Source organism: Phocoena phocoena, chromosome 5 (genome assembly GCF_963924675.1).
Source record: "Phocoena phocoena chromosome 5, mPhoPho1.1, whole genome shotgun sequence".
Classification (NCBI taxonomy): Eukaryota; Metazoa; Chordata; class Mammalia; order Artiodactyla; family Phocoenidae; genus Phocoena; species Phocoena phocoena.
The window spans coordinates 8,034,606-8,060,478 of NC_089223.1; the positions used below are offsets into that span (position 1 = coordinate 8,034,606).

At 43.8% G+C, this 25,873-nt stretch overlaps 1 protein-coding gene across 1 annotated transcript in view; it reads right to left on the minus strand.

Moving 5' to 3' along the window:
- FAM13A (family with sequence similarity 13 member A) overlaps positions 1-25,873 on the minus strand; it is a 306,916-nt gene that overhangs the window by 14,782 nt on the left and 266,261 nt on the right. The window contains exons 13-18 of the mRNA XM_065878125.1: positions 17,932-18,079; positions 8,335-8,548; positions 7,677-7,815; positions 6,601-6,682; positions 5,546-5,766; positions 4,828-4,911 (exon numbers count right to left, since the gene is read on the minus strand). Coding sequence (XP_065734197.1) covers positions 4,828-4,911; positions 5,546-5,766; positions 6,601-6,682; positions 7,677-7,815; positions 8,335-8,548; positions 17,932-18,079 — 888 coding nt within the window. The remainder of the gene's footprint in view (positions 1-4,827; positions 4,912-5,545; positions 5,767-6,600; positions 6,683-7,676; positions 7,816-8,334; positions 8,549-17,931; positions 18,080-25,873) is intronic.

The following is a 25,873-nucleotide window of genomic DNA, read 5'->3' on the forward strand; positions in this document are numbered from 1 at the left end:
CAGTGTTTGACTATGGAGAGTCGAAACTCATCATGATTTTACCGAAGTTAATGCTGGCATGTGATGGAAGTATCTAAACACCAAAAATATCCATGATCTTTAGGTCTGAGGTGATGGAAAGAATACTACTTGATGTACACCAGGATTATTTCCATGATAAATGTCTGAAGCCAAAGGCTTGGTGATACCAAAGGTCAATACAACTTTCACCCTTCATTAAGCCACATCTTATATAATTATCACTGCTGGATTTGTGAGCAGAGCCAAAATCTAACCAAGAGTTAGAAAAACAAAGCAGCACCTTGGTTAAACTGTTAAAAAAAGGGCCGCTGATATTAAGTCGACCAGGGACAAACTGTTCGGAAGTTTGACATCTCTTATTCTCGAGTCACCAGCTGCTCAGGGATTCCACTCCTAACCAAGGATAGCCCTTTGAATGAGCCAGTGAGGTTGAGTCTTGGTTTCTTGACTGGTAAACTTCAGAATTCAAATTAGAAAATCGTTATGATCCATAATTGCTTAAAAATGACTTTAGGCCAAGCTTATAGTATATTGTCTTTTCGACATACTTTCCCTCTTCTTTTTTTTTTTTTTGCGGTACACGGGCCTCTCACTGTTGTGGCCTCTCCCATCGCGGAGCACAGGCTCCGGACGCGCAGGCTCAGCGGCCATGGCTCACGGGCCCAGCCGCTCCCCGGCATGTGGGATTTTCCCGGACCGGGGCACGAACCCGTGTCCCCTGCACTGGCAGGCTGACTCTCAACCACTGCGCCACCAGGGAAGCCCCTCCCTCTTCTTGCTTCAAGGCTTTATTTAAATTTTCATTTAAGTGGCAGCTCTGAGTGGCTTTCAATGTGCGGAAATAGGGTTAAGCCTAAGATACACGTTTACACCCAAATCAAGACAGCATGAACATCTAGCTATGAAGATCTAATGGGTGAAGGCAGCACCTTCCACTCAATCTTTGCTTTTGATGGAAAGAAATCTCCATCTACTGGTCTCTTACTATCCTATTTGGTTTGCTCTATAAGTCTCAGAAAAATATATCAAATCTCCTTAGTAAAACAAAAAATGGTCTGAATCTGTGTGTGGAGGGGTGTCTCTGAGTCATAAAACCGCTAGTGGGAGAAGACAGATGAGATGCGTTCTTATAATGGCCGCATTCTTGGCCCTTTGATTCGGAAAACGGTGACCCTCTCTTCTTTACTATCAGGTAACAATGCTAGGCTGACTGGGCAAAGATCAGATCAAATAATCCCAAACAGCAGATAAACAAATGATAGTATTTATATGTGGCTTTAGAATTTGCATTTAAATTTGAACACGGTGCGTTTAGGGTCCTGTTAGTTCCCCGGTTTTTTAAACAAAAGATTAAGATATATCAAGGAGAACCCAGAAGCTGTGAGCAAGCCACCCAGTCTCTCCCCTCCACCATCATCGGGGTCCGTAAACAAGGTAACACAGGGAGCTGCAGCTGTCTGTTGGACTTCTGTGACGTGGTCTTATGATGAGACCCTCAAATGTTGAAAAGGACACACTTCAATAATAATTCATAGGGAATTATGTGCCAGTGTGTAGATGAGCGTGTTTTTGTTTCCCTTACATGTGTCGGTCTGTCTGAAGGGTGTCCCGTTAGAGCAAACAGCCTTGTTAGAACATGTACAGAAGCAGCACACGTGGCCTGTGATTTCGACTGTTAGTGTCCTTTTTATATCAGAATCTGTAGAATCAGCAAAAAACCATCAGGCTCTAAGCATCTGCTTTTCTAAAAAACTCGGGGTTTGGAATCCCTGCCCTCACAGATCTGAGAGCCTAGTGCATTATTCTCGAAGTTTCTTCATCTAAAAGAGCATATTTCGGATGAAAAGACTCTCTCCATTACAAAGCTATGGCTGAGACTGGAAAAGAGATCTATGCATTTTGGTGGTATAAAAATCCATCTGTGAACATAAACTTCATGCTTCCTTACACCTGCTCTTTTTTTTTTTTTTTTTTTTGCGGTACGCGGGCCTCTCACCGTTGTGGCCCCTCCCGTTGCGGAGCACAGGCTCCGGACGCGCAGGCTCAGCGGCCATGGCTCACGGGCCCAGACGCTCCGCGGCATGTGGGATCTTCCCAGATCGGGGAACGAACCCGTGTCCCCTGCATCGGCAGGCGGACTCTCAACCACTGCGCCACCAGGGAAGCCCACACCTGCTCTTAAGAACGTGTCTTGCTGGGTTCTTGACAACATTCTTAACAGAAGGTTACTAAGAGTCACTGACTAGGCGATCTGATTACGAGTTCCCTAAGGAATAGAGCAGAAGCTGTCATGCTACTCTCTCCCCCAGGACTAACAACAAACATTCAATAATGTTTTAGCTCTGGAAGTATATGTCTTTTTCGTGTTTATAAGTCCAGGGTCCGTGGCAACATCACAGATCTAAGAATGAAAAGTTCACTCTTTGATTTTCAGACTGGCCAGATATCAAGTGAACTCTGCTTTTCCTGAGGAGGCTGGAGTATCATATTCCAGAGACAGGCAGAAAGCCCGACTCAGGAACAGGAATCAATGACACTTGAACTTCCTAGAGCATTTGTCCCCTGCCCTGTAAGATGCTAGAATTCAGATCCCAGAAGTGTGCTTCCTTCATCTAAAAGAATGATGGGGGCTTCCCTGGTGGCGCAGTGGTTGAGAGTCCGCCTGCCGATGCAGGGGACACGGGTTCGTGCCCCGGTCTGGGAAGATCCCACGTGCCGCGGAGCGGCTGGGCCCGTGAGCCATGGCCGCTGAGCCTGCGCGTCCGGAGCCTGTGCTCCACAACGGGAGAGGCCACGACAGTGAGAGGCCCGCGTACCGCAAAAAAAAAAATAACGAAAAAACAAAACAAAATAAAATAAAATAACGATGAAAGAAAGGACCACGGATTAATAGTTCAGATTCCTAATGATAAGAGTGCTAAAAAATGTGCCTTTCTCCTGATTCAATCATTTAATAAGAAATAGACAGAAGGCAGAACATATCATTGTACCAGAAGTGAAACCTATCATTTACTGAGGAATCCCACCCATCTCTCCCCAAAGCCACTCTGCCCTACTTCCTCAATGCCAGACAGCCTACAGGTAAATGTGTGTGTGTGCGTGTGTAATGTCATTTAATCTCCATGACAACCTATAACAGACATCTATTATGAAGACAAAACACTGAGGCTCTGAGAGTTGCCTAAGCAGCGTCACGGAGCCGGAGTCAGCAGGGCGGAGGTTTGAATCTAGGTCTGCGGATCCTACCGCCTGCATGCTGCCACAGTCCAGGCAGAATGAGACACTCTGTGCCTAGCTCGGAGCAACAAGTACCATGGCACACAAACCCCTGCACTGACAGTAAGGTAAAGACCAGGGTTCAGCTGAGAGATCTCGGGCCTCAGGCAAGGAAGTCTTTAAAGGAGTCTGTCAATGTCATAACCTGAATCCACACGATGGAAAGAAGGAAGATACCTAAGTCCCACCTCCCTCATGGAGGCCTGCCTCGTGGCCGTGAGGACAGCCCTTTAGTGGAGAAAGGGCTTCTCTCTGTTAGAAGTTGTTTAGTTCCATCTCTACAAGTTCTGAATACCCCAGAAGAGAACGACAAAGTTTCACGATGCAGTAGAGCTCCGGAGCATTTACTATTTGGTTCAACGCCTTTAAAAGATCCAAAACAAGACTTGGCTTGAAACATGACCATTATCCCAGAGCACCAGTATTTTTCCACTGCAGGGACAGGCCAGCAAGATCAGTCATCATCAGCTCCAGTTTTTTTTGTTTGTTTGTTTTTTTGTTTGTAATTTAAACCTAATAAATTCAGAACCAAAATACCACGGAGGATCATTCAACAGATAGTTTATTGGGTACATGCCCTGTGTCAGGTCTTGTGCTAGCTGCCGAGGGCCAGGTTCACCATTAGGTAAACAAAACCCAGAACCCCTGCCCTCACAGACCTGAGAGTCTAGTGCATTATTCTCGAAGTTTCTTCATCTAAAAGAGCGTATTTCGGATGAAAAGACTCTCTCCGTTACAAAGCTATGGCTGAGACTGGAAAAGAGATCTATGCATTTTGGCGGTATAAAAATCCATCTGTGAACATAAACTTCATGCTTCCTTACACCTGCTCTTAAGAACGTGTCTTGCTGGGTTCTTGACAACATTCTTAACAGGAGGTTACTAAGAGTCACTGACTAGGCGATCTGATTACGAGTTCCCTAAGGAACAGAGCAGAAGCTGTCATGCCGCTCTCTCCCCCAGGACTAACAACAAACATTCAATAAACACTCTTGCTGAATAACAAAGGGCCTCAAATGCTTCCAAAGACATATCTTGGATTCCTCACACTTTTGGTTCTCGATGGCAGCTAGACCTTCTCTACAAACACAGGTTGCAAACGGCATTGCAGAGAAACTGAATTTTAGGGCAGATCATTCTAGTTCAGCACCTTCCTTTTATGGATAAGAACGCCTAGAGCCGGCGGCGATGACAGCTTTATGGGGGCAGAAAGAGGGGCAGGCACGTCTCCTCGCTCTAGGGCCCTGTGCACCGATTTATATCCCCCACCACCATTTTCCCCTCGAAGCAGGACACGAGCGACTACATTTTAGCTGCAAACTGATTTTTCTTTGGAGCTTTATGAAATTTAGCACCTACTAGAGAGTGGAGCTCGTTTCATTGGTTTAGCCTTCCGAAAGCTTACTTCTGGTGAAAATACAGAGTACTTTAAACATCAGGGAACCTCATCTGCAAAACACTGACCGTAGAAGATCCACTTCTAAAGCCAGGTAATTTACCCCAATCAGCAAATCCCGTGCATTCACGTACCGGCCGTCCGTGAATGCTTTCGTAATATAACAGAGCTTTCTGCAGGGCCACTTTCTCATTAGCAATCTGGTCTTTGGTCATATCCTGTATAAACACAAGGATAGAAAAGGAGAAAGGGGAAAACATCTGTGAACGCCCCGACTTCTTTATTTAGTTAAACAAATTTCCCACGGTAAGGTTAAAAGGAATGTTTATACAACAGCCCTCCCTAGCTCGATCCAAAGCTAGGCATTAGCTATCCCTGGTGTCTTACTGGAAACACGGACAGCACAGCAGAATCGTCACCTGTGAGTACTCCTATCTCCCATGCCGTGGGCAAAGGCACGTTGGACTGAGGTAAACGAGGCTGCAAGGCACATGGGGCTTAGCTTACTGGCTCTGGCAATGACTACAGTTACAGGACACACATTCCCAAAGGCTTGTCTCTAATCCTCAGAGAGTCACCACACTGTCTATTAACTGAAACGAGTCCATTCTTCAGTCTGTACAACAGGGTTTCCTGCTTTCAGTCTGCACTCCAAACCCAAAGTACCTACAGTTAAAACACTCTGAGTTTGTTTTATCTGCTTCTCTGGACGTCTCAGAGCGTGGGAGGTTTAAAAAGGTGTCGCTCTACCACCCTTCCCATTGGGACCCTGGGACGTGCCCTGCCATCCTACCACGCTGACTGGAATGCTTTAGGATTAGCAGTCGGCTCGGGGCCTTCAGAGAATCACACCTTAATGTCCTCAGGACGGCTGGTTTCCACCCGCTTCTCCTGGAGCTTCCTTTGGATGGACTCCAGCGTGGCTTCGACGCTAGGCTTTAAGGCTTTATCTACCAGCTCTTGCTTCTTCTCATCTTCTTTCTCAAGCTGGGAGCCAAAACTCTTGGGGAGAGTATTGCTTCGCTGCCGCATCCTGGGGCTTAGGTCCTCTTCCGATATCTTCAGTTTTGACTCTAGGAGAAAAGATTTGGGGGTGGAGATGTATGGGAACTGACATCTGCTGCACCCAGATTGTTTCTCTACGCTGTTAACGACTGCTTAGCCTTGTCTTGTTTTTCCCCAGAAAGTATCTAATTATAATATCAGTCGAAATCCCTGGGCTATTGTGTTAAACCCAAGAAAAATGATAACGTCTTCCTGGATTCTCTGCTATGATTTCCTAACCCTAATTCCTGAGAAAGTTTCAGTTCTTTAACAGCCATGCGTTAGCCACACCAACCTGTTTGCTGTTCTCAGAATGAGGCGGACGTCTTCCTTCACCGATTCCCTTAGCGTTTACAGGTACTTGCAGATCTAGCACCCAAGTGCTGGCCAACTTTTTCTGTATGACGTATATACCTCATATTGGAATTATTTTCACTTTGTATTCTATTCTATTGTGTATATGACTCTGTGTCCTAAAAGACAGCAAGCGCTTTGAGGGACAGGGACCAAATCCTTCTCATATCCGTCTGTGCTCTATGTCTTAATTCCATAGCAAATAAAGCCTTGGATTAAACAGGTACTTCGAGTTGAAACCATCATTCTTATATTAGTGATTTAGGGAAGTAAAAAATAGGCTGCCGAATTTGCATCTTAGCTGATCTGGGTTTCCCCGTGATTGAGGCCACGGGAAGACACGGAGAAAGTGTGCCCTGAACACTTAGAGCCCTGGGAAGCAGCTTCAAGAAACTTGTCTTTCCTGGAATATTTTAGCAGTAAGTGGCACTCAGCACGTGGTGAGGTCACAGCTTCTGCACCTGGCTTGTTCTCTGGAGACCACACCGTAGGTCTAGAACTCTACCTACCTTTAAGTTGTTTCCGGAATTTGGCAAGGTCGTTTGTCCATTTCAGAACCTCTGGATTGGCTGCTTTGTCGCTGTGGGAAGGCTGAGAAAAGGAAATCTTGAGTAAATGTTTTGGAATTGGGGCAGGAAAAAGAAGAGTTGGATAATCAGTTTGTTTTAAAACAGGAAGGAAAAGCTGAGTTCCACTGGAACAATAAATGAACCGTGATTAATCAGAGCAACTTCACAGGTGCGATTCCATTATCCTTCTTTATATCTGGTTGTTTATTTATTTTTTAATACTATCTGGTTATTATTTTTTTTTTTTTGCGGTACGCGGGCCTCTCACTGCTGTGGCCTCTCCCGTTGCGGAGCAGAGGCTCCGGACGCGCAGGCTCAGCGGACGTGGCTCACAGGCCCAGCCGCTCCGTGGCATGTGGGATCTTCCCGGACCGGGGCACGAACCCGCGTCCCCCGCATCGGCAGGCAGACTCTCAACCACTGCGCCACCAGGGAAGCCCTATCTGGTTATTTGTGATGCTTTCAAAGAATTCCTCAGAGGCAAAATTCTGGAGTTTTATGATCATGGACTTCTATGAGGCCCATGGCCTCTTTTCCTTTGTTTGTAGGGTTCAACCTGTCAGGCTAACAGGATAGAAAGCAGAGGGGTATGGGATATTTTACGCTACAAACACCACGAAAAATGCCTTTTTGCCACTCTTGTGAGAAATACTAAGGATAGAGCTGAGAGTAGAATGAGGTCAGTACTAATAAAATTTTAGAAGATAATCTTGAATGACGTTTTAGGCAAGCGAAATACTTCATTTAATGATTTTTCCCGTCCCTGTTCACTGGTCAATTTGCAAGACGTTGAGGAAAGCATTCAGTTCCTTTGTAAGGATATACCTGTGCAAGGAATTTGCTGATACATGACGTCTGGCGTTTATCAGGGTTTATTACCCAGTGCTTATTGCCTTTCTGTTTTGAGATTCCCTAGAAATTTCCCTTCCCCTTTATCACTTCTCTGACTTGCTGACGCTCAGATACCTCACGTCGAGGGAGGCGGGGGACGGGGGGAAGCCGGCGAGGAGGCTCACCCTGTACTTCCGCTCTTCTTCGAATCTGTCTTCAAACTTCCGGATCTTCTTTTTCAGGCTCTGAATCCTTCGCGTGAGCTGCGCAGGTGTCAGGTCCTCTTGCCCATCGTCATAGGAGCCCAGAGAGGAGCTGCGTCGCCTGTGAGGGACACAGGGCGGGGTCAGCTTCCCTAGGAACAGTCACCGCCTGCTGGGAGGGGCTCTGGGGATGGGGGATGAGGGACGGGGTAGACAGGGGTGGGCGGGACCGTCCAAACCGCCGTTTATCCTCTCGAATAAAAGAAAGCTGACTGCTAATTCACGTTGTGACCTTGAGCTCTGCATGTCCTGCCTTTGCCGTAGGTCCAGCCTTCTCCAGCTCACCTTTACACTCGGCGAAGCTAGGACTGAAATGTGCACAGTGGACCTCACGGTTAAATATGAGAGAGCTCTGGAAAGGAGGGGCTGATGGAGATTCAGCTGACGATGCTGTAGCTGGGCCACAGGTCAAGTGAAAAATTACAACAGAGCGTGTGCCCTAGGATGGAGAGTTTCAAATATGTTCCTCCATACACGTACGACTTAATTAAAAAAAATTACTAGCCATCAGCCACATTCCTAGGTCTTCTCATGTTACAGGGATGGTACCTTTGCACATCTGCGACATAAAGAAACATACCTCATGAAAGGATGGGAATTGGGGGGAGAGGGAGGCACTTCCGTGTCGTCCAGGTACTGCCTGCTCTGCCCGTAAGCGTAGAAGCGGGGAGAGAGCGTGGGGCCGCTGTCCTCATCCAGGAGCTGCCGAATCAGGCGCCCTGCCTGCGGGGAGAGGCGTGCTTCGTCAGCGTGTACACTCTCCCGCTGCCACGAGGAGAAAGCAGGGGTGGGCTCTGGAAAAGAACAAGGGTAAGAGAGCCAGATGGGTCTTTAGAGCACACTTGTTTTCTGAATGCCTCAGGAGGAGCTGAATTCGGAGGCACATTTTATTTATTTGTTTAGTTTTTGCTTGGCTGTGCTGCATGGCTTACAGGTTCTCAGCTCCCCAACCAGAGATAGAACCCGTGCCCCCTGCAGTGGAAGCGCAGAGTTCTAACCACCGGACCACCGGGGAATTCCCAGTTTCACATTTTAGATGGAAGGTTGTAACTCGGGACACTATGCCCTGACCGGGATCGGCAAATCTAACTGACAGCCATCATCTACCCTCTGTCTCCACCCTCACTTGCCTTCAAAAGAGAATGTGCTAGGGCTGCCCTGAGGAACAGTGTGTGCTTCCAACTTTCCCCACAGATCACTGTTGATAACTTCTCCATCTGAGGGTGTTACGGAAGAGAAACTCACGTGTGCCTGGGAGGGAGGGGTTTGGCATCATGGCTGGACATCCGTCACCGAAACCACTAAGGAATCGCATTAACCTTGTGAGACCCCATCGGTTTAGGAGTTTACGCCCTCCGTTGAGGTCATTCAATAAGCTTGTTTTGTGTGCTTCTGCTTAGCATGTTAGGATTTAGCATGTTTAAAATACACGCTCTGTACTTGAAACCTTAGGGGCTACTTAAGACTACAGTTAAGGTAAGATACATGCATAAAATTAGGCAAAAAAGAAAAAAAGAATGCCTTACAAAGGACAAATCAGTATGAATTATTTTAGACACCCTTGAAAAAAAAACAGACTTAGGACAGAATCCTGATTTGTCATTTTGGGAGGGAATAGGATGATACTGATTTCCCTTCACTGCAAGACCCACCTCAATGTATTTCTTTCCTCATTAAAAAAATCCTATCTGACATATTTTCAGGATAGATCTCAGATGATGTAGGGGATTTCATTTGTAATCCTCTCCTCCATTAAAAAAACAAGAAAAGATTACGCTTTAAGTACACTTGTGGATACTGTGATTTACACAAGGCTGGAATTTGGCCATGATCTTAAATTCTGGGATTCCCACAGTTTGAATCATGGAACAATTGCTCCTTCAGCTATCCAAGTATTTCTAAAATCTACAAAATTATCTTAAACAAGTGCTTACTCGGTATTTTCCTTCAAAAGATCGTACTGTAATCACGGAGCATTAAAGCTGGTTGAAACTTCATACATCATCTAACCTGGTGACTTGTCAAAGCTGGCTGCACGTTAGGGTCACAGAGAGAAGTATAAATAACTCCTACCGTACAGGTCCTCACACCACCCAATTAGGCAGAATTTTTAGGTGAGGGTCCACATATGTGTGAGACACACACACGCAAACACACACTCTCTAGAGAGCTTCCCAAGTCTTCCAAAATGCAGTCAGGTTTGAGAACTACTGATTCAATCCCACGGGTTACAGATAAGGACACTGAAACCCAAAGAATTCCAGAGCAAATGCCTAATCAATGACAAGAGTTGGGTCTAGAAACCCAGTCTCCTATCCTCCAGGACAGTGCTTCAATTCAGAATGTGCCAGGCGCTTCAAGGACAAGGGTGGCTGTCTTAAAAATATTTTAAACCCCACAGTACAGGAGGGTTAGGCGCATTAATTTAAAAAAATGAACCTCATGTGGAATGAGGCCCACAGGTCCTCAGAATTTAAAGACAACCAAGTTATCTGGTAACACAGACGATACTATAAATACTTGGAAAAACGAAAGCATGTTAAAGACAGAGTCTTGCCTATCGAGTCTTAAAGAGTGGCAGAGAATATGCTGGTAGATAGACATGGCTAAAGCCGGAGACGAACAGAAGTTGTTTCATTGTTTGCACTGACGCTGTTGGCTGGCCCCCCCTAAGTGGCAGAGCTCAGATACGAGCAGCTCTGGAAATGCCAACAGGAAAGAGTGAAAATGGATTGAGAGGTGAGGGGCTATGAGGGAAGGAGAAGGTGAGTGGAAAGCAATTCCTAGACAAATAACAAAAAGGTAGTATAAAGCTGCAGAACATGGGACTATTAAGCTGAGTAGATGACATCGTCTATTTCATGATATTTCATAAGACAGGAGTACTTTTCTATAAGGACTAAAATCAATAGAACCAGGACAGGGAAAGGGTTAAGATGACTTGAACAGTAAAGCAGCACGCAACCACCACTGCCAGGTGGCAAAGGAGCAAAGCCCTGGGGGAAGGGCTCGGTGGTTGGTGAGGACAGAGGGCATCGGCTAAACAAAGTCTGATGTTGATGTTGGCATGGGTGTGCTGTCTACATTTCTCCTCAGCAAAACTCAGTTTGAAAAGGTGTTACTGGAGGTCCTGAAGCCCTTTAATCTGTCTGAATCTAGCAGATATAACTCTTAAAAAATATTACAACTAATCTTTGCTTTGAGCTTGAACTCTGTGGTCTCTGTGCACCAAAATTTCTGCAAAAACAGTATGTGTTTGTGACCATTAACCAAACGTGTCTCCAGAAAAAATATACCGTGATCCTGAGTTAACTACAAAATACTAGCCATGTGCTTGTTTGACGCTTTGTGACTAACGTGGGGCCATCCCTCAGACTGCCTTTTTGTTAACACAGCTGTCTTCTGGGGCTCCATTCTGACCCATCGCTTCACTGACAAGAAGACAAAATGTGTCATTTTCCTAGTGTCACCAGTGGTATATATAAAGTACATGGCTAAAGAAATTGTAGCTTATGGGTGACACTGTTTCTTGAATTCACTTTTTAAATTTTTACTTTTTACTGTATGATTCTGTTTATTTTTCAATTGAAGTATAGTTGGTTTACAATGTTGTGTTAATTTCAGGTGTACAGCAAGGTGATTCAGATATATATGTATACATACACACACACACACACACACACACACACACACACACGTATATTCTTTTTTAGATTCTTTTCCATTATAGGTTATTATAAGATATTGAATATAGTTTCCTGTGCTATACAGAAGGCCCTAGTTGTTTATCTATTTTATTTGTTCATTTATTTATTTATTATTATTATTTCTTAACATCTTTATAGGAGTATAATTGCTTTACAATTGTTTACCTATTTTATATACAGTAGTTTGTATCTGTTAATCCCCAACTCCTAATTTATCCCTCCCCATCCCCTTTCCCCTCTGGTAACCATGAGTTTGTTTTCTATGTCTATGAGTCTATTTCTGTTTTGTAAATAAGTTCATTTGTATCATTTTTCTAGATTCCACGTATTAGTGGTAGCATATGACATTTGTCTTTCTCTTAGTTCACTTGGTATGATAATCTCTAGGAAACTCACTTATTTAAAAATGAGAAATAGGGCTTCCCTGGTGGCACAGTGGTTGAGAGTCCGCCTGCCAATGCAGGGGACACGGGTTCGTGCCCCGGTCTGGGAGGATCCCGCATGCCGCGGAGCGGCTGGGCCTGTGAGCCATGGCTGCTGAGCCTGCGCGTCCGGAGCCTGTGCTCCAAAACGGGAGGGGCCGCAGCGGTGAGAGGCCCACGTACCAAAATAAATAAATAAATAAATAAATAAAGAGAAATATAAGACCATTAAGAATTTCAACCTTATAAGCTGGGACGAAGTGAGAGAGTGGCATGGACTTATATACACTACCAAATGTAAAATAGATAGCTAGTGGGAGGTAGCCGCATAGCACAGGGAGATCAGCTCGGAGCTTTGTGACCACCTAGAGGGGTGGGATAGGGAGGGTGGGAGGGAGGGAGACACAAGAGGGAAGAGATATGGGGACATATGTATATGTATAACTGATTCACTTTGTTATAAAGCAGAAACTAACACACCATTGTAAAGCAATTATACTCCAATAAAGATGTTAAAAAAAGAAAAAGAATTTCAACCTTAACAAAATAAAAAGACATGTTTCATCATTAGCTGCAGATAGAACAGAAGTTTCTCACCTATGCAATATGAAATGCTTAAATGATTTCTCTCTCCTTTTTCTCTCTTTCTTTAATTCTATACAGTCTTATAATTTAAAGCTCCTACTCAAAAGAGTTATATAATTACATGTAATACATAGTTCAGTATAACTAAAGAATCAGTAAGACCAACTATTCCTCTGTTTTAGTTTGAAGTGATCTAAGAATACAAGGCTATCTCATGTTTTGATAGTTGGCGCTCAAATAGAATAACAGGAACAAACCGAGAACAACCCTGTAGTCCGTGATAGCATGTCCTATGCATGACCTACCTGCTTAGAGAGCGAGTTTGAGACTGTGTTCACTGACCATTCCCAACTGAGGGTTTGGGAAATATTTTATATTTTAATCAGTAATTCTAGAGCAATGAAACAGACAAGGATATTGCAAGACAATTATTCAAAGGAAAAGAGAAAAGAGTTGAGGCTTCAAACTGGATTTTCATCTTAAAGGACCACATAAAACAAAAGCGTTTTCATATCTGGACCAGAATTCCCTGGGTACGGTGGTTTTGATCTTAGCCATGTGTCTGGTCACAAAGAACTCTGGACTTAAGTATGGCACGTCTATTAAAAATTAATCCGCCCAGGTTAGCTGACATCACAGCAGGTCAGAAATAACAGATAAAAGCTGTATGCTTGCTACCTAAGTAATAAAAAAGAAGAGATCCTGGGGGAGTTCCAGTTCAGACACTTGCAGCACACATGGAAATGAAGGAGATTCACTGCAGGAAGAGGGAATACAACTCTGACTAATGCTAACGGGATCACTGGGACATAGCTCCTCTCTGCTTAGCTGGCTGGATCCGTTTACTACACAAAGAAAACTGACTACTGATGATTTATCTCTAAGAAATCTGCACAGAATTAAGGGAGCTGATGCTTTCCACGTCTCATTACCACCTAGGTATATGCTATCGAGAGCCATCCCTACTCGTCGTGATGTCACGCCGTCTTCCCAGGAGGCTACTCGGCAGCACTGGAGGTCCCTGCACATCCCAGATGCAGAAACATGGAAGCCCCACTGGTGAGGGGTCTTCACTGGGGGAAGCCTTTCATAAAATTTTCCTTAGAATTCCAAAATTTAATCTTACAACAATGGCTGTCCTATTAAATTGTTCCAATACTCTCGCAAACTATCAGAGTTAGAGGGAAACTTAGTAGCCATCAATCCAAAATAACATCAACTAGGTCCATCCGTGTTCTGCAAATGGCATTATTTTATTCTTTTTAATGGCCGAGTAATATTCCATTATATATATATGTACCACATCTTTTTCCATTCCTCTGTCAATGGACACGTAGGTTGCCTCCATGTCTTGGCTATTGTAAATACAGCTGCAATGAACACTGGGGTGCATGTTTGTCCTACTGAGTGAAGTAGGTCAGACAGAGAAAGAGAAACATCGTATGACATCCCTTATATGCGGAATCTAAAAAGAAATGATACAAGTGAACTTATTTACAAAACAGAAACAGACTCACAGACTTAGAGAACAAACTTATGGTTACTGGGGGGAAGGGTGGGGGGAAGGGATAGTTAGGGAGTTTGGGGCTGACGTGTATACACTGCTATATTTAAAATGAATAACCAACAAGGACCTACTGTACAGCACAGGGAACTCTGCTCAATGTTATGTGGCAGCCTGGCTGGGAGGGGAGTTTGGGGGAGAGTGGATACATGCATATGTATGGCTGTGCACCTGAAGCTATCACGACATTGTTAATGGGCTACACTCCAAGAGAAAACAAAAAGTTAAAACAAACAAAAAGGCAACATCAGCTAACACTCACTCAGTGCCCAACAAGTGACTGTGCATATGTTAGCTCATTTAATCCTGCAAAAACATACTAAGTAGATACTACTATAGTTACTACACGTTATTAGGTACTGTGCCACCTATTACAAGATGGGGAAGCTGAGGCCCAAACGGAGACAGGCTGACTACCTTGTCCACAAAGCTGATTAAGTGGTAGAGCCATGATTTGAACTCTGGACGTGTCTGCCCCTTAACCTCACGGTCCCACTGCCTGCCGCCATACTGAACTGGCACTGCTTAGGAAGAGGGTGGAAGTCAGGAGACAGTGATCTTGAATCAACATGTTGCCTCTTTCGGCCTCAGCTTTCTTAGCTGTATAATGGGACGGCTCAGCTGTAAGATCTTTAAAATCCCTGGCTTCTCTATCATTTTTTTTTAGAGAATTTCCTTTCTACAGTTATTTTTGATAAGCAGTAAGTGACGAATAAGATATCTGAAGTATTTTATGTCCTTTAAAAAAGGTTCTTTCAAAGCTGATTTCACCAGGACAAATCTAATAGAGTAACTGGGTGTTTACATCTCAGTACTTCCACAAGGGGTGGAAATCAACATGAATTGGCTGATTGGGAACATTCTAATTATGTAACTTTCAAGGACTTTAAATAAGGAAGACTAGTTCATTTGATTTGTGTATTCATTTAATTTTGGAGAGCGGAAACCCTAGTAACAGCGATGATGATGTTGCTGTCATGTGGACAGATCAAATAATGTGCCCTAATACATAGCTACACGTAGAGAGAAAAAAAAGATCAAGCATGTATTATGAATCTGTCAACAAGCACAGCTAGACCATGATCCTACATTCACTTGGAGAGGGTTCCACTCTATGTGGCCTATGGAACCTATTATCAGTTTCATTTTTCTTTTTATTTCCCTGATACCATATGCCCCAGAAGCCAGAGAACATCATTTCCACGTGGGAGCATACACAGCAGAGAACAGTACCAGCAGGCTGCTCATTAAGTACTGTCTCACCGGATATTCTGTGAATGAGAATGAACTATGGCTTGGGGATGGAGAATAAGCCAACCAAAGAGAGGGGGTTACACTACATGGTGGTCTGGAGACTAGTGACGGAGACCTATAGAGGGACACTGGCTCATACGGTTTCGGTAACTACTCCTTTTGTTTATGTATTTTGTTGCACTGGTTTCACATTCACCGTTTAAATTAGTGCAAAGTTAATTCCTTACTGGAAAGCCACCATTTTGTTTCTTACTGAAGCTACAGAGAAAGTGGTTCAGTTCGGTGACAGAACTGACTGCTCTCATCTTAGCCAGGCTTTATGCAAAAATTCCTTTGACTAGACTTACAGCTATATTATGGCTATAATGTAAAGTGGACATTTAAAATAAATGAATATATATATAAATATACTGAAAGCTGTAACCAAATGATCTAAACAGCCTTGAAATGAATCCATCTAGATTTCTGAGATATGCAAGTTCAATGACAAATGCAGTAATCGGCCAAAAAAAAAAAAAAAAAAGTTAAAACAACTCATTTCATAAATTACATGGATAACACAATTCACATTCCCAAGCACAGTAAAATGTATTTCTTTCTCGCCATAAGCTTTAAAAATTTCATCTAGGGGCTTCCCTGGTGGCGCAGTGGTTGAGAGTCCGCCTGCCGATGCAGGGGACACGGGTTCGTGCCCCGGTCCGGGAAGATCCCACGTGCCGTGGAGCGGCTGGGCCCGTGAGCCATGGCCGCTGAGCCTGCGTGTCCGGAGCCTGTGCTCCGCAAAGGGAGAGGCCACAACGGTGAGAGGCCCAAGTACCGCAAAAAAAAAAAAAATTTCATCTACTTTTCCAATACAAAATATAATAAAATATTGGTCCCTTCATCTTACTTTTTATGTGGCAGAAAGTTCTTTCCATTAAGTGATGAAATAGTTTTAAGGAAACAATAAGTTAGCTTTCACCCACTCTGGAGAGATTTTTCAGCTTTATATTTAGCCTCTTTAAGTGTGCTGGAAGAGACTATAAATTTATGACTCACCAAAGTAAAAATAATCCAACACCTGCATCCACTTCAGTAGGAGGAGGAAGAATCTACCTTCCCCTTTCCTCAATAAATCATCAAGATAATATGGCCAATTTGAATTCTGACCCCAAATCCTAGTTTTTATCTAGAGCTGTATGTTAATGATATGAGGAGACCACATTCTTGAAACCCAAATATAGCATTGATTTTGGCTACTGTTTTTGTTTTATCTGGGTGACCGTGGCTACCATGGGACTTTTTTGGTGGGGTGGTAAGGTTGTTTTCAATGTATGAATTAAAAGCACACCTGATTATTTCAAAGTACACGAAAGAACAACAACGAACACCAGCCAGGAATGGATCCCTTAAAAACAGAACAAAAAACCCGGAATTCTTCCCCCAGTGGACAGATTATGGGCTGGGACGATCTGACAAAATCTCAGATCCACTGCTTAATTACATGGGAGAAACAAAACAAAACAACAACAAAAAGAACTGGAACACGTTTCTTAGATTGCAAAGAGGGAAAATTAGAATAAAAAACCAGTTTGATTTTGTTTCCCTAAAGCCCGACGCAAGGAGCATCATGGGTGCTACTATTTTTCACCTTGTGCTCTTTTTAGATCATCTTTTGGCCCTTCATCTAAGATCGTTAACATAACGAATACTTTTTGGTTAAAAAGGGGTGGGCAGAAAACAAGAAACTCAGGTGCTTTTGAAAAAGACTGATTTTCTTAATAGTTGCCATTCTCTGCTAAGTCATTGTGTTAAATCAGGCTGCTGTTCTGAACCCAGGAGCGCAATTTCTCCCTCTCTGTAGCCTTCAAACACACATACGGCCTAGAGGCAGATGGGCACTTATTTTGGACACACACTGATATGTCTGGGTGCAGACACATGGAAAATGGAAGAACAGCAGCTTGACAGAACTGCTGCAGGATCCTCCCTGAAGTACAGTTTTGACAAGACGAGGATACCCTCTTCTTCCGCAGAAGTAAATTTCTAACGTTTTTGTCAAAAGTCTGTAGAAAAACCAATCTAAAGCAATGTATTACAGGCTTTCAAGAAGAAGCATTTTTATTCAGCGCTTTCCTGATAAGCAAATTCCTTGTTTGCTAACCTGGATTTAAAAATTCTAACCATAAAAACAAACATAGAATCAAAGCAGATCAAAATCATCTTGAAAAATGGGGAGGAGACTTAGCAAAGGAGGTGGATGGTGGGCATGTAGCAGGGGGAAGCAGTTACACTGACAGCAAACCCTAAATGCACACCAGTTCCCTATTACTCAGCTTGTACTCCTAGAGGGAAAAAGGCACTCACACATCAGCACCCCTGGAGAGTCAAAATCAGAAAAAAAAAAAAAAAAAAAAAAAAGGACTGCAAGGTGACACTATAATAAAGGATAAGCACATTTTCTTTCATAGATTGCAGTTACTCTTGGCAACACTGAACGTGACACATTCCTAAGTCAGGGGAAGGATTTTCAGTCATTTAGAAATGTGGTTTACTTCTGCACACACAGCTCTCGCTCTCACCCACACATCCAACATGCTTCTCCTTTCTGCTAATTTACATATGCTTTTCCACTATTAAATCATCCAAACAGCAGATGACCTTACCTTCCCAGCTCTTCTCATCGCACAATGCAGTCAGGTCCAGCTCTGGCACTCCGGAGACAAAGCTCTCTTGCTGGTCATCAGCATTTGCAGTCCTCTGCAGCTTGCTGTCAGGTAGGCTGGGACGCTCCTGGATCTTCATGGTGGGGTCCTGCAATAACAGCACAACGTCCCCAAATCTCTACTGCTCATCAAAACCCCCAAACGTCCGCAGCAATTCCACTCCTGCTGGGTGAAACCTCCCAAGCCACAGCTGCTGATGTCCCCGGCACGGAAACCGAAATCATAGCTTGATGCCCCCTGGATGCTAGCTGGCCACTTGCATGCAAAAAGCGACCATCCATCTACGCTCCTTTAACTTTGCTTCTGGAAGAAAGACAAGATGCTTTCCGCGGGCTGCTCTTCCTGGTAACTGCTGGCAGCTGACAGTCTGGATGATTACTGACTGGGGCCAGGAAGGAGGGAAAAGGAGTTTGTGTTTCCTTAAGGGAGGATGGCTCTCCAGACTGTAAACGAAAACCCAAAACTCAGCTAGTGCCGTTGCCAAGGCTGCAGCAGCAACATGGTGTCTCCTGCACGCAGACTTCCTTGCCCCTTAGGTAAACGCTGCTGCAGGGCCAGGAGCGGAGGCTGTGTACACGTGTGCTCTCCTGCTGGCCCTGCAGGCTTAGATCCATTAAGCGGGGCTAGCTGCACATCCCCAGATTTCCTGTGGTTGTTTTCGCCTCGAGTGTGGGGAGAACAGACTATTTATGGAGGAGCTCTGGGTATGCACTGTTGCGCAAATTCAGACAGCAAGGGGGTCTGGTGTCGCAGCTAGCAGCTAAGCGTAAGGAATACGCGCTCTGGAAATGAGCCAAAATTACACAGGGAGCACGACTTTTTTTTTTTTTTAAGTGAAAAGGCAAGAGCTGGCAAGTCAGAGATGCGTAATTTATACCTTACAAATATGCAACTGTGGCTTGTTTTCTTGGTTTTGTTTATTGGTGGCATGCACACCAGGCTAGGATGTCTGGGGGATGGGAAAACTCTCCCCCTTATTTTAACTAAGTGATTTTATGTTTAAAAAACTGCATTGAAATTTAGTCTTTTTTACCTTGTCCTTTGGCATCGGGTAAAACCCAACCACTGCCATACTCTCCTCTCTCATAAAATTATAAATAAAAGTGTTGCCTCAAAACACAATTCTCAAGTAGCACAGATCTGTACAAAAGATTTTCTTTGAGAATAACCGGAAATTTATTTTAGCAAATATACCATCATTAAATAAAAAAAACAAACATCTGGAAATCATAAATGATTCTGTTAATGTATGAGAAATATTCTTATGCTTAAAATAAAGCAGTACTAAGACTTCCACCTCCTTTTAATAGCTATTCACCCTACTTTGATATCACCAGGGGAATAGATGGGGCTTTTACTACTATATTTCCATGAAATGAAGCATTCTCTTTACATTTGGGATAAAATGAAATATCACCAATCAGTTCATGATAAGCTACTGAAAGATGCAAACGCTAAGTAAATCTGGGGCTTTAAGACACTTTAAACATTCTGCTTGTCTATTGTAGGGGAAAAAACACACAGATTATGCATCTATGGCACAAAAATCATTTGTTCCCTGAGCTGAATCCTAAGTAGACAGAGTTGAATGACCCAATCTGGTGCTCAGCTTTTTAAAAGTTACAGCATCAGTTAGTCACCTATCGTGTGTGTGTGTGTGTGTGTGTGTGTGTGTGTGTGTGTGTGTGTGTGTGTGTGGTGCGTGTGTGCGTGTTAGAACCTCATACAGCAAATAAACATTTTGTCAATACAGATTTCTAATAACTGTTACACTTAGAGACATATAAAACGGAAGAATATAAGATATATGATTCCATGTTGTAAGTATAGCACTTTCTTCACGAGGACCATCTTTGAAGCCACTGACCAGCAGAGGAGCGGACGTGAATTTTCCCTCCGGGCAGACCTGGGATTGAAGTGTGACTGACGTTTAGTAGCTTGGTGCCCTAGCTGAGCCATTTCACTCCTCTGAGCCTCCATTTCCTAATCTATAAAACGGCATTGAAAACACTAACCTGGCAAGGTTCCTTTGAAGATCTGAGAGAAGGTATGAAAGGCCTCTAGCACGGTGCCTGGAGCAGAGCCACACACATGGAAGCGATCCCTCTTTTTATTATTATAGGCACCACAGGAAGATGAGTAAAATATTGCTACATCTCAAAATGCTCAAGAGAGGAGTGGGAGATGAGGTATATAAACTGCAATTCAAGGTGCAACATGCTACGACAGGGCGGGGCAGAGTCTTAGACGCGTTATGAAAAATGGTTAGAGAAGAGAGCCACTTGTGTTCCCATCATGGATCAACAACAGCGTTTGGGGGCTGTGTGGGCCAGAGGGCACTTCATACAGAGAGGCGGGCAGGAGTGGGGGACAGTGACCACAGGAGACGAGAGGCTTGGGTGCCTGTCCTTAGCACACGTGACGAGGGGGTCGGATGAGCGGCTGGGCTGCCAGAGGCCCTGCATACTGGGCTAAGTTTGGATTTTATCCCGTGGTAGATAATGGAAAGTCACTGAAGGATTTAAAAAACTGACTCATCCTGGAGAAACGTGCATTTTCCAGGCTGATGCCTCAGGCACGGGAATGCACGCTGCTGGGAAGACCCACAGGCCTCAAGCCAGGCTCACAGGCAGCCGGCACCCCCTGCTACACCAGTCACTGGCTCTGCTCCCCCTGGTACCTGTGTCCCCTCAGGGCACTCAAGAGTCCTGCAGTGCTTGACATGACATGTATAAAATCCCCCAGTTCCACAAACACACAAGCTAATTGAAAACGTGTACTTTTTATGATTGCCACATCCAAATTAGCACCAACCGCAAAGTAAGAAAATTAAAATTAGAAAATTCTTCCTTCGTTTTTTCCTCCAGGATGTATGGGTTTACTCACTCCTTCAACAACAGTGGGTTGGTGCACCCACTCTGTGCTGGGCTGTGTGTGAGACATGCAAGCTCTCCACAGCAAGGGGGCTGGCGTTTAGCGGAACAGGCTCCACTATACTCAGTGGGGCTCTGGAAACTCGATTTTGGTGTGAGGCCACAGCAGTCCCCTTGTGAACTGGTGAGCTGCCCTTCACGGTGTTCAAGTAAAGTCTGGGCGTTAGAAATGCAGGAGAGGGAGCAATTACCACCCTGGGTAGGATGTTGGGATAGACAACCTTGATAGGACTCTATTATTCTGACAAAGAGAATCAGGTCAAAATTGTTCTAGTTTATTCAATTATAAGCATATATATCACATATTATATACATATAACAGGGCTGTCTATGATATGTCAGGTGCTAGAGATACAAAGAGAAAATTTATTTACTCATTCATCTAAGAAATAATTTTTGAGGGCCTTCCATGGACTTGACAGTTTTTTAGATGTTGGAGAAATTTCAGTGGCCCAAGTAAAGTCTCTGTCCTAATAAATCTTAAAGAAGGGGATAGTTAATAAAGAAAATAAAAAGTCAGGTAGTGCTATGGACATGGAGGAAAACATGGAGGATGATGGAGGTACGGCCCACGGCCTGCTATTTTCTTGGGTGGCCGGGGACAGTCTTTCCAATAAGGTGACGTGTGAGCAGAGACTCGAAGGAGATGCTCTTCTGTGGGAAGAGCATTCCAGGAAGAAGGAAAGCAAGTGCAAAGGCCCTGAGGCACGGTCATCTTGTACACGTTGAGGAACAGCAAAGAGGTCACTGTATCTGCAGTCAAGCAGAAGCCAGTCAGGGCCATCATTTATGCGTGCTTAGGACGTGCACTGTGCCATCTGCAACGGGATATCATTCACACTGCAGACCTGTATTAACTTACATGAGCTTCTGGACCCCCTGGCTGACCTGCCCAGCAAGGGAGGGATGCATCCTACGTGAACCCACAGGAGCTCGCACAGCCACGGACACACTCGGCAGGGCTCACTCACCAGCACATCCACACACGCGGCCCTGCGCCGCTGTGCTGCTCGGGGGCTACACAGGCTCTACAGCAATACACTAGCAAAAACCTACCCTTCCTTCAAAAGTCTGCCAGCCTCGTCTGGGTGAGGCACCTCACCAGGTTGTTTCCCACTCTCTAACAGTGCTTATTGTAGAGTATCGTGCCTGTCTACTTGCTTGTCTGTTTCTCCTACTAGATAATTACTGTTAAAATGTCAAGGACATTCTTAAATACCAAAATATTTTTGGTTTCAACTTTTGTTGTTTACACAGATTGTATCTTCAGTTAAATCAGGGTAAATACATTCATTTCACACTTATCAACTCAGAGATCCTTGTGCTGTGAATGTCACACGCTAAACCCTTGTCCAAAATGTGGTACCATACGAAAACATGCTAAGCATTCATGTCATGAAATAAACTGAGGGACTGGCTCTTTGGAGAGACAATAGGGTATGTGAGATATGGGTTTTAGAGTAAGAGACTGGAGTTCAAATACAGGTGACCAGTTGCAAGATCTTCAATGAGTAAACTTTGTACTTGAGATTCTTTTTCTCTCCTACAGGAACAAAACGCCATAAAGCTGTGGAGATTAAGTGAAAAACATGTAGCATAAAAACAGCCAGCCCGTAATAACTGTAGAAGAAATGCTAATTCCATTTATACGCTACCTCCCCTTCCCATTCATTCATTGGGCAAGTGTTTATTGAACATGTACTATGTGCTAGGTACTGGAATTAAAGGGATTAACAAGATAGGGCATTTGCTGTGGAAGGGATTCACTGATCACCTAAGTGCCAAGTCACACGCATGTTATAAAAGAAAAACACAGGGTGCTAGGGAGCAAATAAGAGAGAGCTCATTTTGCCTGGGGCCGCACGTGACATTTCACATTCAGGTAAAGGAACCATTAACTATTAGTCCATCCACCTGATCCCGGTTAGGACTTGTCCCTGTCTGGCTGGGCCCGGCTTTTTCTATCCTGACTTTATTGATCCTGCTCTTGCCCTGGCATCAAATCGCAGGTGAATTTTTGTTCTACCCCTTCTCCCTCCCTACACAGGATCTGGGTAAGCAGCAGTGACTCCTAGCTCACCAGAGCAGGACAGGACAGTATCAGTGCCCTGCACAAGGCAGTGTGCACAGGAAGGAACCACACAGAGTTAACAGAAGGGCCACATGGAAGTATAAACATTTACTGCTTGGCTTGACAATAAAGGAAAATGAACATAACAAATTCCCCAAATTCATCTGAATCGTGAAGCTTCTGTAGCCTTTCAAGACTGGATGGAATTGGAAAGGAATCTACACAAATAGAGCTTTTACATTTTTTCTGGTTCTGATATTAAAGCCAGTAACAAATCCTAGAGCTCCCATGATATACGGTGAAGCTGAAATAACTGAGTCATCCATTTCATAAACACTTGTAGATAGGGATATTTCAGAAGTTATCTCAAACCTTCTCACGGCAAATAGAAGCCTGCACTTAACCTCTTGTGACAATTAATATTAATTCTTACACTTGATTAGAAAGTCTTATCTTCTCTCCCCACTTTTTTTTTTTTTTTGGGCAGGATAAGAAAAAGGGAAATAGTCTTTTGTTTATTATGAATGTCCTATTTGTTATCAAAGGTATGCTTCTAAGCTCTTTTAAAACGGTAGGCTTAGAAAGCATAAAGAATGTAAAAATATCTTGAAAGAATTTAACACTTCATCAACCGTAAACTTCTGACTACAAGGACCTCTTCCAGGTAATGTAATACCCATCCATGTACTTAATAATTTTTACATGTTTTGCTTTCTTCACAAAAAGATTAAGAATAAGGTTGTAATTTTACTAGTCTGGATTTTATACGGAAGCCTAAAATATTTCCACAACAGAAAATAACTTATTGAACGGAATCAAACTGAAGCATAAAGTATACACTCCGTTGTAAACTGAACTTTGAAAATTTTTCAGTGCTGTCTTTCAGAATCTAGAAATTGCTAGTTTTAAGGACAACCTCTCTCCTGGATACTTCCAGTTGTCAAATGAGTTTAAAAACAAACAGAACAAAGCCTTTGAACTCCACAGCTCTTGCACATGTTATCCTATTTCATCCAGCCCAAACGGTATTTTCTTAAAATGTCAGCCTTTCCAAAACGTAGCTGAAGAAATCATACTTAAATTTTTGACATTTTGAAGGGACTCTAACATTTTTCCCCATCGCCAGTGTGTCACCAGACGAATTTTAATGCAAACCGCATTAAGAAATTCAGATGACATAGAAATGGATGACCCTCAGTGACCAGTCGAGATCTGAGCAGACTCTGTTTTTGGATAAGATACGTTGTATAATTAAAAGAAAGTAAAAAGACAGGCAACGAAGTATAGGCCCGTGTTTACTTTTCAACACATGCCTTCAAACAAAAACACACTTAGGGCTGCAAAATGATTATTTAAAACATGAAGTCACAGCTGTGCAGGCATGTGCCTTTGAGCAGCAGACTCTAAGCCAGCCCCTCCCTGCCTGTGTATCCCTCGGAGGAGCATCTGTGACGGTGGAGGTTAGTGTTCCTCGTTCTGGTGAAAATACCAGTGCAAGAAGAAAGACCAAGCACCTTTCTCCAATAGCCGTCATCTGCCTAACGTTACCGCATGTGAATCTGGGCGTTTATAAGGAAAAACTTCAAGGGCAATATTAATGAGGACAAAATCTGCCTTAATGGAAAATGAAATCGGAAACATTATCATATCCATTCACAGTGGGCATGTAAATGTTAGCATCTCGATCCGATGCTATAGGAGACCTGGAAAAAATAACAAACAGAATTCTCCTAGGGGTAACCAACCTCTAGACTTCCTTTCCATCCCTGAGATTTAGGAATCAGTGCGATATTCTCAGAAAACCAGATTAACTACTTGGGTTGCATAAGTTCTAGAAAGTGCTCCGTATATTAAAAAGTAGGAAATTATGACAGACTGTAGACAAGGGAAAGAGGTTTAATAATGGAAGACAGATCTTTTCACAGTCCTTCATTAGTAATAAAATACATTTCTTTCAGTGAAGGAGACACACGCCGTCACAAGTAGAAACACAATCCTAACCTTGTGGAGTGATGTCTTTTTTCCCTCCTTTGGTGCAGTTGTGAAAGAAAGATGACACAGAGAGCTTAGTCTGGATTTTAAGTCACCGCCCAATTTTATCGCCTAGCTGAAATTACCATGATTACAATGACTATTACTAGCGAGTGCTTCAGGAGTGCCAACAGTGGGCTAGGTGCTGATTGGTAAACGCACATGCACGACACAAGTAAGAATAGATCCTGGCCCATGGGAGAAAGACGTGAGATCCCTTCCCCGTGACGTATGCTCTGCTGTGGGAGCTGTCCACAGAAACACCAAGGTAAACGGGGCTCAGCACCCATTTTGTTTGGGTGCCACTTGGAATTTATGAGTTAGTTACATAGTTCATCCACAAAGGCTCCTTTTATCTCCTAAAGGATACGAGGCATAAAAGGGAATAACTGAGGAGAACTCTCTAGGAGGCTGGTAAAGCCATTTTCTTTAAAACGAGGTTCAGTGGCATGATGAGTAGGTGCTTGCTGTGAGCAGAGGAAGAGAGCAGAGAAAGGAGGAAACAGAAGGAAACTAAAACAACACTATCGTGGGGATGCTGGGCTCTGAAGAAAGGTGACTAGAGACAAGGAAAGAAGGTCTGCTTGTTGCCTGGGTCTCAAGGAAGGAAGCATAAAGGAGTTGGAAATAGAGATGAAAGTAGCGGCTCAGAATCTGTAAAGTCAAAAAGCAGCAGCCTCCCTTCCCTTCGTCTGGCTGGGTTAACGAAGGAGTGCACGTGAGAAACTGCACAGAGGAGATACGAGGAGTCCAGGACACTGCGGAGGCGGGGTGGCAGGTGGTCATTCATTTCTAGCAATTTTATGCCAGATTCTACTTGAGTGGGCATTTTTCTAAGAAGGGGGTC